General features: G+C 36.8%; 3 protein-coding genes across 3 annotated transcripts; 2 read left to right on the top strand and 1 right to left on the bottom strand.

Moving 5' to 3' along the window:
• Positions 1 to 1,129: 1,129 nt before the first annotated feature.
• LOC107705210 (ubiquitin carboxyl-terminal hydrolase 12A) lies at positions 1,130 to 6,501 on the bottom strand. The gene is made up of 9 exons (XM_016508403.1): positions 6,302 to 6,501; positions 5,113 to 5,193; positions 4,794 to 5,007; positions 3,606 to 3,838; positions 3,401 to 3,477; positions 3,226 to 3,309; positions 2,940 to 3,137; positions 2,632 to 2,710; positions 1,130 to 1,980 (listed from the first exon to the last, which is right to left on the bottom strand). Exons 1-9 carry the CDS (start codon positions 6,347 to 6,349, stop codon positions 1,879 to 1,881), a joined length of 1,116 nt encoding a protein of 371 aa, XP_016363889.1. The 5' UTR covers positions 6,350 to 6,501; the 3' UTR covers positions 1,130 to 1,878.
• A 678-nt stretch (positions 6,502 to 7,179) lies between these two features.
• On the top strand, positions 7,180 to 9,441 carry LOC107705211 (60S ribosomal protein L21). The gene is made up of 6 exons (XM_016508404.1): positions 7,180 to 7,273; positions 7,943 to 8,021; positions 8,123 to 8,184; positions 8,268 to 8,380; positions 8,930 to 9,080; positions 9,318 to 9,441. The coding sequence occupies exons 2-6, from the start codon at positions 7,955 to 7,957 to the stop codon at positions 9,405 to 9,407; spliced, it is 483 nt and encodes a 160-aa protein (XP_016363890.1). The 5' UTR covers positions 7,180 to 7,273; positions 7,943 to 7,954; the 3' UTR covers positions 9,408 to 9,441.
• Positions 9,442 to 15,319: 5,878 nt separating this feature from the next.
• On the top strand, positions 15,320 to 17,610 carry LOC107705189 (transcription factor IIIA-like). The gene is made up of 9 exons (XM_016508370.1): positions 15,320 to 15,496; positions 15,598 to 15,692; positions 16,133 to 16,229; positions 16,320 to 16,408; positions 16,489 to 16,562; positions 16,677 to 16,760; positions 16,837 to 17,069; positions 17,172 to 17,225; positions 17,309 to 17,610. Exons 1-9 carry the CDS (start codon positions 15,380 to 15,382, stop codon positions 17,438 to 17,440), a joined length of 975 nt encoding a protein of 324 aa, XP_016363856.1. The 5' UTR covers positions 15,320 to 15,379; the 3' UTR covers positions 17,441 to 17,610.
• The last annotated feature ends 1,131 nt before the right edge of the window (positions 17,611 to 18,741 follow it).

Consider the following 18,741-nt stretch of genomic DNA (forward strand, 5'->3'; position numbering starts at 1 on the left):
ATATACCCAAGCGACATAAGACTGCTTTTGTGCTCCAGGATCACATATACAGTATTAAAGTATTCAGTGTATATATATATATATATACTGTAGATATATATACTGTATAGGTTATATATATATACATACTTTACTATATTATTATTATTATTTTAATTAAAAAAAGAATCCTAAAGGGCATCTCTTTTCAATCACTTTTTTTTTTAAGTAGGGGAATGATTTTGAAAATTCGACCCTGTTACCATGATTTTGTAAATAACTAATTAATACTAATTATTATAATAATTAATAAACCATGACCTTGAAAGGCTGGTAATGGCTAAATTAACTGTAAAACTGAACTCTTGTTACTCTTTGATAGCACTAAAACATGCCAAAACATGTACTGCAAGGTTTCAGTTTAGCTTGACTTGGCAAAATGTAATATATTAACACCAAAAATACTTTTTTTTTTGTCCAATAAAACATTTAAACTCTTAATTCGCTTTAAAACCCACCTTTTCACAATAGAAAAAGCACCCATTTGAAATGACCCAGAAGGTATTGCAATGTGTCTGTGTAGGATGAGACCCATTTATCTAGCATCTGACATTCAGACTGCATCTTTCTGGAAAGATACACATTGTGTTGCTCCCCGGTGAGAGCTATTCTCGGTGTGTGCTATTAACAGTATGCTCATCTGTGTCACCCACTTCCCCCGATATCTTCCCTCTCTCCTCCATCCTCTAACCCCGCGCAGCCTTCATCCCCATGCCTCTAACTCAGACACTCACACCTCCTCATAGACTAAACTGCGTAGTCAGTGATGACACCTGATAAAATCCTTTCCAGTCTGAAACTAGGCTCGATATGGCTCTCAAATGACAGATTTGAGAATTGCTTTTGAGCACTAATAAATATGTGTAACCTTTCATGCGAATTTAAAAGGATTCAACCTCATTTTACGCAATAATGAGCGAGCAAAGTCATTGGAAAACAACACAGAACCTTTAAAGCTGGAGTGAGAGGGAAGCAATCTGTGAAAAAGGAATGATGCTATGCAATTCTCCATCTTGCAGTAATCTTGACTGGCCACTGAGGGGCCACAGTGACCAAGAATGAGTCATCAGCACAGGAAAAAAAAGGCATCCAATCAAATCGCAGTAGGCTGGTAATAGATGGTATTTACATGCTTGCATGCATACATCCTATCTTGGTGTATACATTTTTATTTATTTTTCTTTAAAACAGAAAATGATAATTTCACAACAGGCCGTCTCAAGCAAACCCTTACATTAACCTTCCGACATCTACAAAACTGTATCAAAAGTGCACCATAGTGTTATACATCTTTTCTGGTTCTATCCTCTTTTTTTGGCTATATCAGTAATATTATTATAATTCTCATAATATTTATACAAATATCACTCTGTACAAGATAGAAATACATAACCCGCAATGCCCCGCACCCGGAGCGTTTAGACCCTCCCCGCCATTATAATAAACACACCCGCTTTCCCCATGCACAAGTCTTCAGCCTTCTGAGAGCCACAGGAATCAAAAGGTTGCAGCATGAAAGTTGAATGCAAATCCCGCTCGTATCATACAGTCTGTTACATTAAACACATTCTCTCCACGGTAAAGGACTGAACACGAGTGATGAAATGCTCCCACAACGTAAAAACAACTGACAAACAACGTTCAAAAGGCCTTGCGACTGCATCGCGTCCAACGTTACTGCTGCGTGGAGACCGGCGAGGGTGGGCTTGGACGGGTGGGGTGGGGTGTGTGTGAGGCGCCGCTGCAGTAAGAACCTGCGCAGGTGGGATGCAGCAGGGTTCAGCGTACAGGCACGCCTGCTGCACAGGTGTCTGTAAGGGGACGCCACTCTGGCCTCTCTCAGTCTCTGGACTGGTAAAACAGGATGTACCCGGACTCAGAGTTCTTGGAAATTTCCGAGGTTAATCCGTAGAACTCCTCAATCGCCTGGGCATCAATTTTCTACAGGAGGAAAAAAACACTTTTTTTAAACAAATGCAGAAAGACCATTCTGTAATCAATTACTTTTCCATGACATTTGTAGAGAAGTATAACTAGAAAAATATAAATTCACTATAAAAACACTATATGATTTGATTTACTTTTTATTTATTTTTCTTGTTTTAAAATTATTTTATAAAAATTGCACTCCAATCTTATAAAGTAAATATAGATTTTTCGAGTTATGCTTAGCTCTAAATTAATCGAAGCAATCTATATTTACTAAAACTCAATATAATTTGATTTACTTTTTAACAATTTTATTGTTAATTATTTTTTTAACTATATATATAGTTTTTAAATTAATAAATAAATAATTAACAATACAATTATGTAAAAAGTAGATTGTTTTAAAAAGATTTAATTTTTTTTTTAATATATATATATATATATATATATATATTAATTAAAGATTATATCTATATATAGATATTACACACACACACATATATATATATATATATTTTTTTTTTGTTCAGTTTTTTTTATTATATTTTATTATTATCCCCCATGACTGTGGGAACCCTGAGTCTTGCAAATTAATAACTTTAAAAAGTAGTTACTTATAAAAAGTAAATAACTAATACTTATATATGACGGATGACAGCTTACCTCTACGATGTCATCATCAAACAGTAGCCAGAAATCATGACTCTTTACAATTGCGATGTAGTGTCCTCGGTTTGGACCGCTATAAAAGCACACACACATACATACACAAAGCAAGGAAGCAAATCAGTACAGTTCTCCTTTTTTTTTTTTTTGCAAGGACAGATTTCAAAAAGCTTGCATGAAGAGATTCTGTTCACACAAGCAAGTATTGTGAAATCAGACAATGGAGGAGGAAGAAAAACACATTTATAAAGGTTTGAAAGTCCATTCTGGCTTCCTGGATTTCACTAAAACTTGTATCGACTCACCTGCCACAATGCACCACCACAGCGACCAGGTCATAAAGCCTCTCGGGATTGGTGGCATCGCCAGAGGTGTTAAAGAGGCGGAGCTCCAGAGGGAAGACCACGCGGTAGCTTAGCTTAGTGTAGCGCTGCAGCTGCTCCATGTATTTAAATCTCTTCAAGTGCAAGGCGAGGATCATGGGAAGTTTCTTAACCCGCATTCTAGAGTCAAACACATTCATGTATTAAGTATATGCAGTAAATATATGTTCAGAAAACCAGGAGGCAGCTGGCAGAAATGAATGCTCACCGTTTGTGTGCCTCTTGTTTACTTCTGCATTCCTCACAGTAATATTTATACTCACTGCACAAGGTCTCTGTATTACTGAAACCTCTATAAGGGGCCAGAAAGAAAAATAATTGTTTATTAAAACGGACACATATTCATGTTTAAATTGGGTTTAAGTGTGAGTGTGCTTTCAGACCTGAGACAGTGTGTGATTGAAGTGTTCTGCTCCACGTCCACTGACAAATCCAAGAAATCCTCATCTTTACTGCTTATCTGTGAGAGAGCAAAGTCCAAAGACACACCTCAGATAAAAGCACAGCCAATCACAGTCAGAAGAACTATCAGGATACCGTCTTATTGGACTGAAGGGTTTCCAGTTAAGTTACGTGAGGTGCTATTACCGTCTCGCAGGTGAGGCATCGCGTCTCATTGGTCAACGTGCCCTGGAAGATCTCATGAACCCAGGTGGAGGAGGGTGGGGTGCTGTTATTGTTCTGTGAATCAAGTGTGCCATTAGCCAATTTGCCATTCTGCTTGTCTTGCTTGCGCTCTTCTTGTAGCAGGTCTGCTATAGTGTTCAGCAGGTAGTTGAGGAACTCGTGTGCATCTTGTTGCATGTAGTTATCAAACAGTTCTGTGGGAGGACAGGGAGAAAGAATGTTATCACAAGGAATACATGAATGTTGAATGTGTCAACAACTAAGTAGTAGATGGTTTTGCGATGATATTTCAATTACAGTGCTGCATTTGAAAAATATTACGTTTTTGTGGTAACACTTTACAAAAAAGGTTCCATTTGTTAACATGCACTAACAATGAAAAAATACTTTTATTTATTAATCTCAGTTCATGTTAATTTCAACATTTACTAACACATAAGCTGTATCTGTTTATTTTCTTGGTAACACTTTACAATAAGGTCACAATTGTTAATGCACTAACAATGGCCAACACATTTGTTACAATATGTATTAGTCTTTGTTAACATTAGTTCATAAAAAACAACTTTTAGTTCATGTTAGCTCAAGTCCATTAAACAATATTTACACAGATGCAACTTTTTATTTTATTAACGTATTAGTAAATTAACATTAACTTCAACTATGATTAATACATGCTTTAGAAGTAGTTTTCATTGTTAGTTAGTTTAAGGTTAATAAATGCTTGAACAATCGCTCCAATGTATTGAATTCTACATTGTTAAATAATTTTATTTAATGCGCTAACTCACGGGACTGTACTATAAAGTATTAGCAGTTTTGTACATGAAAAAACTTATAGTTAACTAATTTGTAGCTAACGTCTCATCATTCATGGTTTGCTTTATGCAAATTAATTAATTATTTGTTAGATACTATGCATAAATTATATAGATTTAGTAAATGTGATGCAGCTGTTGTACCAGTACAACAACAACAAAAATTTGTTAATTGTTTATTAGTTATTTTGTTTCCTTCAATGCACTGTAAGAACAACTTCATGGGCTTGCACCTCTTCCATTTTCTGACCTAGAACTAGCATCTAATTCACAGTGAAACTGAGAATTCAATTGAATTTGAATACAATCCCTTCCTGCTTGTGTTCCTTACCATTCTCTTTACGTAATCTCGTAATGAACTTCTTCGGGGGTATCACGCCAACTTTCCTCTTCTGGTTGGCTATACTGTGGAACAGGTCGGCCAGGCAGGTGAGCAGGTTCTCTTTGCGGCGCGGCTGGCTCCTGTACGCAAGGATCTTCTCCCGGAACGGCCGGCAGAAGTACAGAGCCTGGAGCACGGAGTTACAGTAGCAGGTGTTTCCAAACTGTGGAACGAAACAGACAGAACACACACACTGATTCCAGAGCATAACAATAAACACGCTGGTTGGAGGAGACAATGTGAGACAACAGGGAATGTCTTTGCTTACGTTGACCAATCCGAAGTAATGCTCATTGACAGGGAACTGCTCCGAGCCGATCTCTTTCTCCAAAGCGGAGGCATTGGCGCCCTGCAACAGAACAGGTGAACAGCTGTTCAGGCACTTACAGCTGCATACAATTGGATAAGAGAGTGTCTTAAATGACTACGTTAACCACAGTTTCTACCACATACAGTTACTGTTACTACAGTAAAACTATGGTAAGTTGGTATTATTAACCACCACATTTTTCAATAAATAAGATGACTAAGTAATTCTTACATTTTTAGAAGAAGATACAATTTTAATCAATTGTGGTTTTGCAGTATTAACTATAATTCTAGAAACTTACGACACTGCGGCAGAAACTATGGTAAAGACGTCTGATACACATCCAAGACACATTTGATAAGATTACAACAATCACTGATCAACTGATTGAAAATTAGTGTTTTAAAAATGCAATATCACAAAAAAACACGTAAATGTGAACCTAAAAACAACTACATTAGCACCCATTAGCATTTCACTGCCGTCACTTTTAAATTTAAAAACGCCAAATACAATGGGAAAAAATTTACTTAACAATCAAAATGCGAATAAAGCAGATAATATATGGAGGAACACACTGGGTACGGAGATGCAGAGAGGGGATGGGACCGTGAAATCACGATGTGACCGCACTGGCAACAGCTTAGCACTGAAGCACAGGTACACTGAACGCATTTTACATCAGCATGATGCTCACGTTTGCCATACCTAGCTGAATGCTTGTACTCATTTATTACACATAAATAGCAATCGGAGATTATTTAGATGTCACTGTCTCGCGCTTATTAAGCACATCTCGCGATCATAACCCGAGCTGAATGACACTTCAGCTCAGCAGTTAGCAGATCTCTGCTTTGCTGCCTTCAGCAAATCCTATAAGCAAGGACGGGCGAATTTAAAAGCCTAACGTTGTGTTGTGACGACAATACGGTCGTGTCGTATATCTACCAACTAACAGTAATTATTTAGGCCCAAGGCAAAATTCATAGCAAGCACACAGACGGATAAAGACAGCTCGCAACTGCAGCAGAGGAAAACTGGCAACCCAAGGAGTCCGATTGACTGAACTAATGCAGCAAGCGACCCTTTACAATATCACGCGAGTACTGACGTCCAATGACCCGTGATTGAAGTGATATTTACTCACCATGGTACAAAAAGAGGCAAATTTGGAAACTGTCATTAGGATTTCCATTCGCCCAGCGCCATCTTCCACCCAATCACCGCGCGGAGGCGAAGAGGAGTCCCAGTGAGGACAGACTGCGTCCCTGCCAGAGCGAGATCCGCGGGGTCTTAGCGCCCACCGACAACCGTCTGCTGATGGATTACGTTCAGATCATTTAATATAGCCACACACAAGGGAGAAATTACATATAAATTATACAATAAAATATATATATTTTTAAATATATAAAACTACGTCGTAATGCATGTCAGTATTTTGAATAAAATAATACTGTAGTACAAATAATTAGTAAACTAGTTTGAGAGCGTATTCAGTTGAGTAGAGGGCATGTGGAATACTTTTCAGAATTGGATTTAATCAATTAAATTTGTAATAAAAACAAATTACGTAAGGCTTTTGATGTACTTAACCCCGTTAAAGCTATTTTTAAAAGTATTTAAAAGTAATTTAAAGAGCTTGTGGACTGATGTGATTTTAAATGTCAATTTATAGCAAAACTATTTAATTTAATACATTTTGTGTTTTAAAATAAATATATATTATATGATATTAATTATAATATACAGATATTTATATTATAATATATTTTATATTATCTAATCAAGGTTATTTTCATTTAGATTAAACAAATTAGAATGAAGGTTAAAGGTTAATCTTCTTATTTAAAAATAAATAAATACATTTACACGATTCTTTGAAACTATAACAATCCATGCAATGCTCTCGCAGATAGGTTTAAATGAGTACAAAAATAAAAAATAAAATAAAAGTTCCCTGTTTTTGTAAGACGATGACATCACTGCCCATGGACCAACAGCTCCGATACTTTTACTCAGGCAAATGAGTAGTCCTCCTATTCGTGCTTTGAAGGAAGCACCGCAGGACCCTGTCATTCTCTTTCCGCCGTACCCGCCATCTTGTGAGCAACCGGGGGTAAGATGTGCTCCAGACATTATGTATTAAATCGTTAATTACACCGCTTTCGTTGAGCAGAAGTGCCACACAAAGCGCCCAAAAATATCTTACCTGGCATGGCATCGAAATTAAGTCCGCATGAGCGTCGCTGGATGCCGCAAAGAGTAAAATGCAGTGTCCAGCTGGAGTGTGTCCGTTCCATGTGGGCCATGCGTTTACAGGATACGCGAGAGTCATGAATATGAAAAGGACGTGTAGAAATATTACCGATTTCTCTGTATTTCCGTACGATGTGTTACAAACACATAAATATTTAAGACAGTTGCAGGATGTCACTTAAGTTCGGTCCCTTATTCAACGGTGTCAATGTATTTCTTGGCAATGAACTAATGGTTGCTGGAGCTAAAACGGTCTTTTGTCAAAAAGACGTCTTAATGTGTTTAAGTCATAAGTGTCTATAATTATTTGTTCATTATTGGAATAATTGCGTTGTTGTATCTATATGAGTGATGTACATTTTACTTGCTGTCTTTTTGTTGAATTATATTATAAAGTTAGTAATGACTAAAGTCTCTAACCTAAGTATGGTATTTAATATACCGTGGCTGGATATCAAATAGTTAAATGAAGTGCTTGAGAACCAATTTTTCTAGAAATTTGTCTTAATTGTATGTCTTTTGCACCCAGTAATCAGGCATCATGACGAACACCAGAGGCAAGAGGAGGGGGACCAGGTATATGTTTGCCAGGCCCTTCCGCAAGCATGGTGAGTTCATTTATATCACAATATTCATTTTGTACTGTGCTTTAGCTCAAACATATTGTTATAGAAATTTTTAGATCTGACACTGCTTTTCATTCTAACAGGCCCAATCCCTCTGTCCACTTACATGCGCATCTACAAGAAGGGTGATATTGTAGACATCAAGGTAAGATTTATTAAATGAAAGAATTGCTACAGTATACTGTTTTTTTTGTTAAGTGTAATTTATTAAAATACATTTTTATCCAGGGCACAGGAACCATTCAGAAGGGCATGCCTCATAAATGCTACCATGGCAAAACAGGACGCATTTATAATGTTACACAGCATGCTGTAGGCATCATTGTCAACAAGCAAGTCAAGTAAGTACCACACTGAACATGACATGATCTACACTTTGAAAAAAATAATTTTAAATGTCATAATGCAACTCAGACTAGCTAGTGATAACTGGAGGTTAAGTTAGTCAAACAAGTACTGAAACCACTTGGTTAGTGTTTAGCTACAAAGTTAAGTTCTGAATTCATATCTAGGAAAAATGCCTAATGTAAACTTTTATTGATGCATTGTTTTTATTTTTAAAGAACAATGTTTTTTTTATTTAGGACTTAAGTATTTAACCTACCAGTTAGAAGAAGTGTTCTAACAGTTTTAACATTTTTACATATACATTATCAATATAACTGAAGGCTTTTAATGTGTAATGCCCCAGATTCACTTTGCCATAAGGGCCATCCAGTGTCCTAAGTGGTCATTAATGTGGGCGAGAGCAGTCATCCTTATGCACCCTGGACAGGCACATTAATGCCTTTGCCAGATTGTCAATATGGAAACATGCCACTCATGGATAAATCTTGTAAATGTACAACGCTTGTTGTCATTTAAGTGACGAATTATTGTTTTACTTTTAGGGGCAAGATCCTGGCTAAGAGAATTAATGTGCGTATTGAGCATGTTAAGCACTCAAAGAGCAGAGACAGCTTCCTGAAGCGCGTTCAGGAGAACGAGAAGCAGAAATTGGAGGCCAAGCAGAACGGCACCTGGGTTGAGCTGAAACGCCAGGTATTAGATAATTTAGTGTTTATTGGTTACTGTCTTGGATGTTAAATGTACTAATGTACATGTTGACAGGCATGTATTTCATTGTACTCCCTGATGTAAATTCATGTTGAGATATGCCAAACTGTTATTTGAAGTAAAACTAAAACACAGGCCATTATGATATTTAATTTGTGTGATTGGTTATAACAGATCTGGCTTATGTTCTTTCATTGTGGTGTTGTCTTATCTTGTTTTCAGCCTGCTGCTCCACGGCCAGCACACTTTGTCAGCACCAAGAACAACGAGCCTCAGCTCCTGGAGCCCATCCCTTACGAGTTCATGGCATAAATCTGCTGACCAAAATAAAGATCTTTGTACCGTATACTGTTAGTTTGGAACTCTTTCTTTAACCATCGTTCAAGTGTGCTTCTGTTGTGTGAATGAATATGAGCTGTGTGTGGAGTATTGCTGTTGATGTTGTAAATTGACAGTGATGTGCCGTAAGAGTACTATAGGAAACATGTCAAACAATTCTGTTACTTTAGTCCTCCATTTACTTTTGTGATAAAGCTATTATAGAACTAGGTGCATATGTTTTTCATACAGGACCGTATTTTTAGTTAATAATTTTCAGCTCGGTAGAGAATGTAAGCGTTGTTCAAACATTTTATTTATATTTGAAGCTCACAGTGTTGCATGTTTGATTGAAAAATCTAGAAAAACCTAGTTTTGTTGCAAAGTAATTTCAACGTGTCCCGTAGATGGTACTTTTTCTTTTTCCCTCCAGAAAGACTTCTGTTTAAAAACGTGGTTAGCCACAGCCTGTTCTGTTCAAGGATATTCCATTATTAGAAAGGTCTTTTTACTTTGCCTAGCTTTCCAATTTCTCTTGCTTTTAAGCAGAATAAGATGCTTGCCAAGGATTTGTACTGCATGTGGTTCATGTCAAACATCGAGTGATCAAATATTTGACTGAAAGTTCCCAGCTTTCTCTTTAACAGACCAAAGAAATATGTAGTTTTATAAAGCTGTCTTGTGTATTACAGCAAACTCCCAACATAATACAATTTTGGCCTTTCTCTGAACTGGCTTTAAGTTGCTCTTTCATATAGCCCAAAATAAGTACAGAAAAAAATTGTGGCTGTAATGAAAATGTCTCACAGCTAAATAGTTCTGTACCTTCATAAAGTATTGTAGGTGGCCTTATGTTGAATTGCTCAATTTAGTAGAACAGTCTGTTACAAAGAACGACTGATTAAAGGAAGGTTACATTTTTTTCCATTCTTTTCATAACCAGCTCCAGAGTTTGCTGTTGTTCACAGGTCTACAACTGCTCTTACCTGTAGGTGCAGTTATAAAAAGGAGGTGAAAGTAATCATGTCAATACAACTAAACGTTTGGATTCAAAAATTAGTAAAAATGTACCTTCATAGTGATTCTGATCTCTCAAGGTTATTCACGGCATTTAATTCAAGTTAACGTTACTACAAAGAAAATATCTATTTAGAAGATTTCACTTGCAGAACAGTGGAATAAGAAAACACTTTCTGAAGGAACTCTACACTATTTTAAATTACTAGGTCGCAAAATACTCTGAAAAGATTGTTGTGCTTAATTGAATGGTATTTAACATGAGCTGTCACTAGAAGGCAGCATTAGCCGTTGTCCTGACAGAATAATCACATTTCCGTTCAACTAAAAATATCCTCCAGTTAGTGTGCTAAAACACATAACTGAATATATTTTAATTGCATATCTTATCTAATATCTATTAGACTCGAGAAAAGCATTGATTCCATTTGTAGCACAGATCATGACAGTATATTAAAAATTAATGAGTTTTGTTTGCATTAAAATGATCAGACAGATCAATATGGAATTTTGTGTGAGCCTACTATTTGCGAAAGTTTACATTTCAGACAAATCTCAGTCACTGTGTTCTTGACGGTGAATTTTTGTTGAGGAAAACATGATGATTATGGAAGTATCCCTACACTATATAACCACGTTATGATATATGTTCATGCATATTGTTAATACTGACATTACAATGAAGTGATAAAATAAATTGCTGCATGCATGACACAGCCTTGCATCTTGGGAAAAAAAGTCTGGAAAAAAAAAAGAGAAATATAATCTAGTAATGCTGGGCTCAAAAATCTCAATAAAAACGTTCCATCACATTTATTTTCAAATTAGGCTGTATCAACTTTATCGCACTTATAAATATAACAAAAGCAGTCAAATGTCTTTTAATGATAAAAAGATTTCATATAATTTAACTTACAATCTGAAAAGTGTAAGTGGAAAAAGTGGAAATCAGGCATAAAATAATGTCTTCAGAATAATTTATATACATGTGAAAATAAATGAGAATTGAACAAGTAGCTGTAACCTGGTTTAAAAAAAAAAAGATAGGAATTATATAATTGTGGCAGGTTTTCTGGTGATTAAGGCATAATACAAGACCTTTTCACCTTATGGTTGTTGAAAGAATAGACTGCTATAAAATCATATTTTGTAAGAAAGTGTGCTAGAACAAAAACAGCCACGTTTGGAATCATCTCCCCAAAAAGAGTAGGAAACAAATATTGGATTTCATTCAGCAAATATGATGAAGGGCAGTGACAAATTAAGACTAAATAACAAAACACGCTCACTCGTAAATACCCAAATTTGCTGATACAGTTCTGGTTTGTGGAGCATGTACAGTTGAATAGCTACTTTTCTGGGCCTTTTGTGTGTGTGATGTTCTTTGTGTGATTTGGTGTGTAAGAGAGGACCACCTCTCTCTATCTTGACTTGTGCTGTGTAATCAGAGTGGCTGAATGCCTGACTGCATATCTGACAAATGTTATCTCATCCCACCTCAGTACTTCACCCAATATTTGCTTCAATTAGGGTCAGTTCCTGAGATACGCAGCAGCTGTGTGGGTGCGTATGAGAAACAGCCTTAATTCCACGATGTTCTCACATGCACGTCCTTCACTGCATTTTAATTTCACGATATGCACGCAGCACTTCTGCATTATAGTTGAACAGCTTGATTTAGATTTAGCTGTATGGGGTAGAATCTGACCTTATTCCTTTTTAGGCATGATCTATTCATTCTGTCCTCAGAGGACTCACAGGTCTGGGAATTAGCCACAGTATTAGGATGGCACGCTGAGAGGTCATAGCATGACTGTGAGAATGTGTGAGGATGAATAGATAACCTCATTGTGTGCCGTGCCTATCCGCTGGCCCTGTTCCCTATGCTATCGTACTGCTGTTAGATATTTGTAAGGATTGGGATGAAGGTGATGAGGGCTCGCAGAGGTCATAATCAATAGTATCAATCAACAAGTGACATGCTGCCCTGGTATTGATCACTACAAAGATGTCGAAAGTGCGAGAATGGCAGAATAATTTTCATTAGTAATGAATTAACACTGACTATATGCCACTAAGACAGGAACTTCACATCAAACTTAGCTTGTTAATGTGCATAACTTTAAGGCCCCTTTGATGAGGGGAGTCCATGTCTTTACACTGTTAATTCAGACAGAATAATATATAACATATCAAAGACAGGACAACATTACCACAATCTTTTATTTAAATTATGGAATTGAATCCAAACTTCTGTAATGAAACTTCAGATGAGGTCGATAGGTTCTAAATCAATATGATATAATGACTTCATTGTTCATTTGGCACAGCTGATTGGTTTCTTTTCGCATCATCCAATCAGCTTGCTGCTCAACATTCAAATACTCGGCTAGTGCTTGCTTTAGCAGTTGGAGTGTGCTTCAGAAGCCCTCCACCTTCCCCAGCTCCACTTGTCTATCTGCTACAGGGTGATTTTTATGTATGTTATATAAGGGGATTATTTCATATATGTATTCACAGTATTTCTTACATACTCACAGCAGCATGTCTGTTGATGTATTGGCAGTATAGCAAGTCTCAGTAACTCTGATTAATGCTTTTGAAACGTTTTTTTCTAAAGTTTCTGTCTTTCATATGTATTTTTGAATATAGTCAGATTCATTCTAGTCCATTGGTTTGTTTGAACGGTCCTCTCTCTCATATGTAATGTTGGAAAGTCCGATTCAACTGGTTCTTTCGAATGGTCCTCACTCTCATATGCACTGAGGAATAGTCCAATTCTTTCTAGTGAATTGGTTGGTTCAGATGGATCATATAAATAAACAGTGATTCATCGATTCGAGTCTAGTATAAAACTTTACTTGTAAATTATGGTGTTTTGTTGTTTATAGTTTCATACCCTACTGTTCATTCATCAATTGTTTCCTCACTGTTTTTGTGCCAGAAAATACTGCTCTAATCAAATTATAAATTATATAATTGATCATTGTTTTTTTTGTTTGTTTTTTTTTTAAATATTAAGTACCTTCAATCAATGTACTTATCTACGTTTTTCTAGCTACTGGCAGAGCTTGACAAGCTACATTTTCAAAGTAGCTTCCGCAACATTGCTGCAAGGCTCTGACTCATAGATTGAATTAAACAAAGTAAACAGAGGAGAGGCAAAGAGGAAAAAGGGATGGAGCAGAGTGGGCAGAGGCAAGTCCTGAGGTCCTTAATCATACCTGTTTGACACTCAGAGATTTAGACTATCAAGCAGCGTGGCAGCCATATCGACTGCCCATGTTACACATTAACTTTCCTCTCTCAGCCAGGGAGACAAGCAAACATGGCATACAGAGATAGTACAACTAGACATCATGTTGTCTTCTCCCACCACAGTCTCTGACTCTTTTTGAAATCCCCTAAAGGTTGTGAAATCAACAAGACATGCTAGATTGAAGGCATGACTCTCCAATCACCATCCACACACCGTTTTGGCTGTGAGCTGGTGTTTGTTGTTTTGCTTGCTGGCTTATCAGGACAGATCATGGCCAGCGAGATATTGAGGCGGCTTTATTGATCAGTCCCAAACACGGGAGGGTTGGGGGACACTGCAAGACCAGATGATGTGAATGAAGATGCATGACGGCGATCGTGGGGCAGGAATGTCCCCTGAACTTGATGTCAGATGGAAAATGTCTGAATTACTTTGATAGAGGGTCCACTTGAATTTCTAAGCTGTTTACTGTGGACTGTTTAGATTTTGGTTATTTACGGTTGTTTACCCTTGAATAATTTAAATGTGAGGACCCTGTGAATAATTATTACACAAAAGTTCTGGATCAGATAATTCCAAGCTGGAGAAAGAGAAAAACAATACCCCTTTGCCTCAGAATAAAGTGCAGCAAGCAGGAAATGAGAAATAGTTTACTGTATGCAACACTAGTTTTGAAATAAAACACGATCACCTTGGGACACATAGGAGCAATCTTGACTGTAGTAAATCATACATATCAGCGGGCTGTTCTTGGAGGCTGATAAACCACAATTAGGGCAGTAATTTCCACGTGTGTGTGTGATGGATGGAGCCAGGCAGTCTTTTAAACACCCTAGACAGACACATTCATACACAGACTTGAATGGAGCCACTTGACGGTTTAATATCCACATAAATCTCTGTCAGACAATTCCAAAGACCTTCAGTCCCAATCACAAGTCTGTGAAGGTGAGCAGTTACTTAGTGTTTATCAGGTGTTATACCAGGTGTGAATCACCATGGAAAATAAACAGTGATGCTGGTTCATTTAGTAAAAATAACAAGATGGAAATAGGAGAAATAGGCTATATTCTGACAAATTCACATATATCCATTTTAGAATCAATGAAAAAATAGAAAATTTATGAAAATAAAACACATATATTGAAACCATATCAAAGTAAAAAAAAAAAGGAAGTAATACGAACTAGCCTATAAAAAAGTTAATTAGGCCTATATTTTTTATTATTTATTTATTATTTAGATGTGTTTTCTATACACCCCCGACATTTTATTTTTTTTATGTATTCTTGTTTATTTCATTTCAAATTAATGTTTTTTAATGATAGGAATAATAAAAACATAATCATTGAGGGCCTGACACGACGTCATGCGTCTGTGACGTATACAGGTAGCTCTATTCAAATCAGGAACAAGCCATGCCGACTTGTGAGTCAAAAGCATTGAATAATTCGTAGTGTATCTTTCATTATTAATAATAATAATACATGATAAAATAATATGCAAGCTAATAGGACACATGATAATTTCACGCCTTTGCTTTCGTCGCTAAAATTACAACTTGGTAGTTCTCAATGTACTCAGTTGGTATGTTCCACTCACAATAAAACGAAGCTCAATCGAATTCCGGTGTTGTGGGCCGAGCAGCGACCTGACACCGTCTGATGGTAGCTGTTAATAATCGGCTAGCATGGGTGAAAGACTTGAACATCCGAATAAACATTTAATTTGTTCTTTCGCTGACTGTAAAGCGACGTTTTCAAAGCTGTGGAAGTTGGAAGCGCATTACTCCAGACACACGGGACTGGTGAGTGACAGCAATCAATAACTTAATCTTGTCTGGGTTTTAGATACTCAAGTAATGTTCATATTAGTACTAAGTTTTTTTTTAAAAAAATAATTCACCAGAAGCCCTTTGCTTGTGGAGACTGCGAGAAGAGCTTTTGCACCCGTTACCAGCTCACCCGACATCAACTGAGCCACAGCGGGGAGAAACCCTACCTGTGAGTACACACACACACACACACACACACACACACACACACATATATATATTTGTTTGTTTACTTTAAACTTGCATATGACACACATGAGTTGTTTTTACTCATTTATCTATATAGTTTATTTACTTATTTTCCTGCATTTTGCAGGTGTTTTGTGTGGAGTTTATTACTTTTTTCTAAGTTTAAGTTCTGTGGTGTGGATTTCGAGTCATGCCAGTGACACTTTTGCACCCATTCACTAAAAAGATTCGTTCAGTGGCCATTTCTGCTGGTTTCATTGTTGGCATTATGATACATAAAAGGCTGTCTAGCTAGTCAGCTCACTAGTTTTTTTTTATTTTTTTATACGTAGTTGCATATTACCCTTACTATGCCACTTTTAAAAAAAATTTTTTTTTTTATGCACATTTCTGCTGATCGACTGATTGAAACTGGTAAAGGTGCTCAGTCAGCGGGTGTTCAGATGCATTTTCCACACCTGGCAGCTTGAGGAACCATGCTGCTCATGTTCACCACCAAACAGAGAACTATTATGTGGTGAGTCACTTGAGAGAGAGATTTATTTATTTTTTTTAGTAGTTTTATTCATCCATTCAGTTGTTTAAATGTCTTGCCAATATTTTGTAGTGCAACCATCAAGGCTGTGGAAAGGAGTTCTGTAAGAAAAAGCAACTTAAGTTTCACATCTGTGAGCACACAAATGAGTTGCCCTTTGAGTAAGTGTTACTTAAGCTCTTATGTGCTTCGTTTGGTGGCTTTTATATTATGAGTGGTTACTCATGCTTTATTCTAATAGATGTGACTTTGAGGGATGCAATGACAAATTTGCTTCCTCTAAAGCTCTAAAACGACATTGGAAGATGCATGAAGGTAATGTGTACATCAGGCAGAAACCTAAATTTCACATCTCCAAACAATCCAGTTTAGGGTTTTTTTTTTTTTTTTTTTTTTTAAGATTCATAACTTTTCCCTCCTAAATTTTAGGTTACCCATGTGACGAGGAGTACTGTAACTTCAAAGGAAAAACTTGGTCCGAGTATCAGAAGCACAAAAAGACCGCACACAGAGGTATGTGCTCGGTCACTTTAATAATTAATTTGAATGCAAGTTGTGAAGTTCCTGTGCTTAATCATTTTGTTTACAGTAACCCTGCCATGTGATCAATGCAAGAAGATGTTCCACAATGCCTGGTTTTTGCTGAAGCACAAACAATCTGTTCATTCTGGGGAGCGGCGCATGTTTAAATGCATTGGAGAAGGCTGTGAAAAGAGCTACACCACAAACTTCAACCTCCAGAACCATATTCTGGTCTTCCATGAAGGGAAGCATGACTTCGCCTGCCCTTTTGCAGGCTGTGGTAAAGCCTTTGCTATGGAGGTCAGCGCGTGTGTTTTTTTTTGTTTTTTTTTTAAGTTCATAAAGACTCCCTCTGTTATGTTTATATTTTAATTAAATAAAGTGAAGTCCTTTTTCAAACAGGAAAGTCTGAAAAGGCATTTTGTGGTCCATAAGCCTCAGAAGACAAAACTACAGGTACACTTATGTGATTATGTTCAATATGTGTTTCTCAATACATGATATATATTGGAGATGCTCCTCTAAATTATCTCTTACAGAAGCCAAAAGTCAAGCAGCGTAAGTGCAAGAAGACTCCATCCAAAACAAAATTGTCAGATGCTGCTAAACTGTCTAAGCATCTGCAAAATGTGTCCTTGAATAAGACCACATCAAATAAGCCATTGCCTTAACTTTTTCTTTGTGGAACAATCCCCTTTGTCCCATAGTTTCCAAGTTTTGTTCAGTTGTTGTTGTTTTTTTTGACCTAACATTTTCAGTTTAGATCACTTTTCAAAATAAATGGTCACTTCTGCAAGTCTTGTTTTGTGGTGAATAAAGTACATGATGGTGGAAAAGGAAACGTCCGTTCGTGTTAACTTTCAATGTCCTCTCATATTAAGCATGCACTCTGAGCAAAACAATAAATTAGTTCTAGACAACACCTGAACTTTGACATCAAAGGCAGTTGTCAGAAGTCTCTGAAGCACTCTATATACAGTTTACTCTTCAGTTACAAAAAGTTCCCTGAAAGTTTGAGTTAAAATTGTTCACTGCAAGAGTGACTAAAAACAAAAAACCTATGAAAGTAGATTAGTGAGTTTCACTGTTTCTGCTTCCCACAAATGAAAAGGCATTTGTTCACAAGTGGCTAAATGGGACTACAGAGGTTGTCAGGGATATTAATCGTCATTATGTGCGACAGAACTTCTCTACCCACTAGTCTGCTGCAACAGTCTTTTTGTGTTTTCAAGACAAGTAAAAGCTTTAAAAATTCACAAGGTGGTATTACCCGTGTATTTTATGCTGTAGAATAAAACGTGAAAATACCCTGAGCTTGTGTGAACCACAGACCTTATTTCAGGCGTTTGACACATCCACTGATTTCAGGACAATGTAACTGGAAGTGCTAAAATATTAACTCTAACTCAACAATGCATCATCCCTGCAGAACTCAATTTCATGCTTTTAAACTCTTAAATATATTGAAGTGATACTTCTAGAATAAAATTTGAGCACTATGTATTTCATAAAGATGTGTACACTGATACATTTTTAAAGGGGTCATATGATGTAATTTCTATTTTTCCTTTTCTTTAGTGTGTTATGTAGCTATTTGTGCATGTATAAGATCTGCAGAGTTACAATATGGGATTACATCTCTGCCGCAATTCTGAGTGCGAAAGATGTTTTGAGCGCGAACTGAGTTTTGTGGAGAAAATGTTTGTCTGGCAAAGAAAGTATTTAGAGCGCACGGAAATCAATTTTGCATTTAAAATAAATTTTTGGATGTGTGCAGACCTTCTCTTTTGCGCGTGCAACGTTTGACTAGCTTGCTCACCTAATGCCAGCCCTCGGTGCTCTCTAAATGCCAACAGCTCGCTTGCTCAACACAACCCAGCGTTACAATATGCCATAATTCCAGCCAATCAGAGACGAGGCTGCTAAATTCTGATTGGCTGCCTTGACAACCAATCACAACATTCCTTGCATT

The sequence above is a fragment of the Sinocyclocheilus rhinocerous genome, unplaced genomic scaffold (assembly GCF_001515625.1).
Source record: "Sinocyclocheilus rhinocerous isolate Xijiao unplaced genomic scaffold, SAMN03320098_v1.1 scaffold594, whole genome shotgun sequence".
Classification (NCBI taxonomy): Eukaryota; Metazoa; Chordata; class Actinopteri; order Cypriniformes; family Cyprinidae; genus Sinocyclocheilus; species Sinocyclocheilus rhinocerous.

What these genes read in the sequence shown, in the direction of transcription:
- LOC107705210 (XM_016508403.1), bottom strand. Translation starts at nt 6,349, where the DNA reads ATGGAAATCCTAATGACAGTTTCCAAATTTGCCTCTTTTTGTACCATG. An exon ending in GATGCCTCACCTGCGAGACG is followed by an intron (nt 3,478 to 3,605) that starts GTAATAGCACCT and finishes GCTCTCTCACAG; the next exon opens with ATAAGCAGTAAAGATGAGGA. An exon ending in TCAATCACACACTGTCTCAG is followed by an intron (nt 3,310 to 3,400) that starts GTCTGAAAGCAC and finishes GGCCCCTTATAG; the next exon opens with AGGTTTCAGTAATACAGAGA.
- LOC107705189 (XM_016508370.1), top strand. Translation starts at nt 15,380, where the DNA reads ATGGGTGAAAGACTTGAACATCCGAATAAACATTTAATTTGTTCTTTC. An exon ending in AAACAGAGAACTATTATGTG is followed by an intron (nt 16,230 to 16,319) that starts GTGAGTCACTTG and finishes AATATTTTGTAG; the next exon opens with TGCAACCATCAAGGCTGTGG. An exon ending in CTCAGAAGACAAAACTACAG is followed by an intron (nt 17,226 to 17,308) that starts GTACACTTATGT and finishes TATCTCTTACAG; the next exon opens with AAGCCAAAAGTCAAGCAGCG.
- LOC107705211 (XM_016508404.1), top strand. Translation starts at nt 7,955, where the DNA reads ATGACGAACACCAGAGGCAAGAGGAGGGGGACCAGGTATATGTTTGCC. An exon ending in ATTGTCAACAAGCAAGTCAA is followed by an intron (nt 8,381 to 8,929) that starts GTAAGTACCACA and finishes TTTTACTTTTAG; the next exon opens with GGGCAAGATCCTGGCTAAGA. An exon ending in GGGTTGAGCTGAAACGCCAG is followed by an intron (nt 9,081 to 9,317) that starts GTATTAGATAAT and finishes TCTTGTTTTCAG; the next exon opens with CCTGCTGCTCCACGGCCAGC.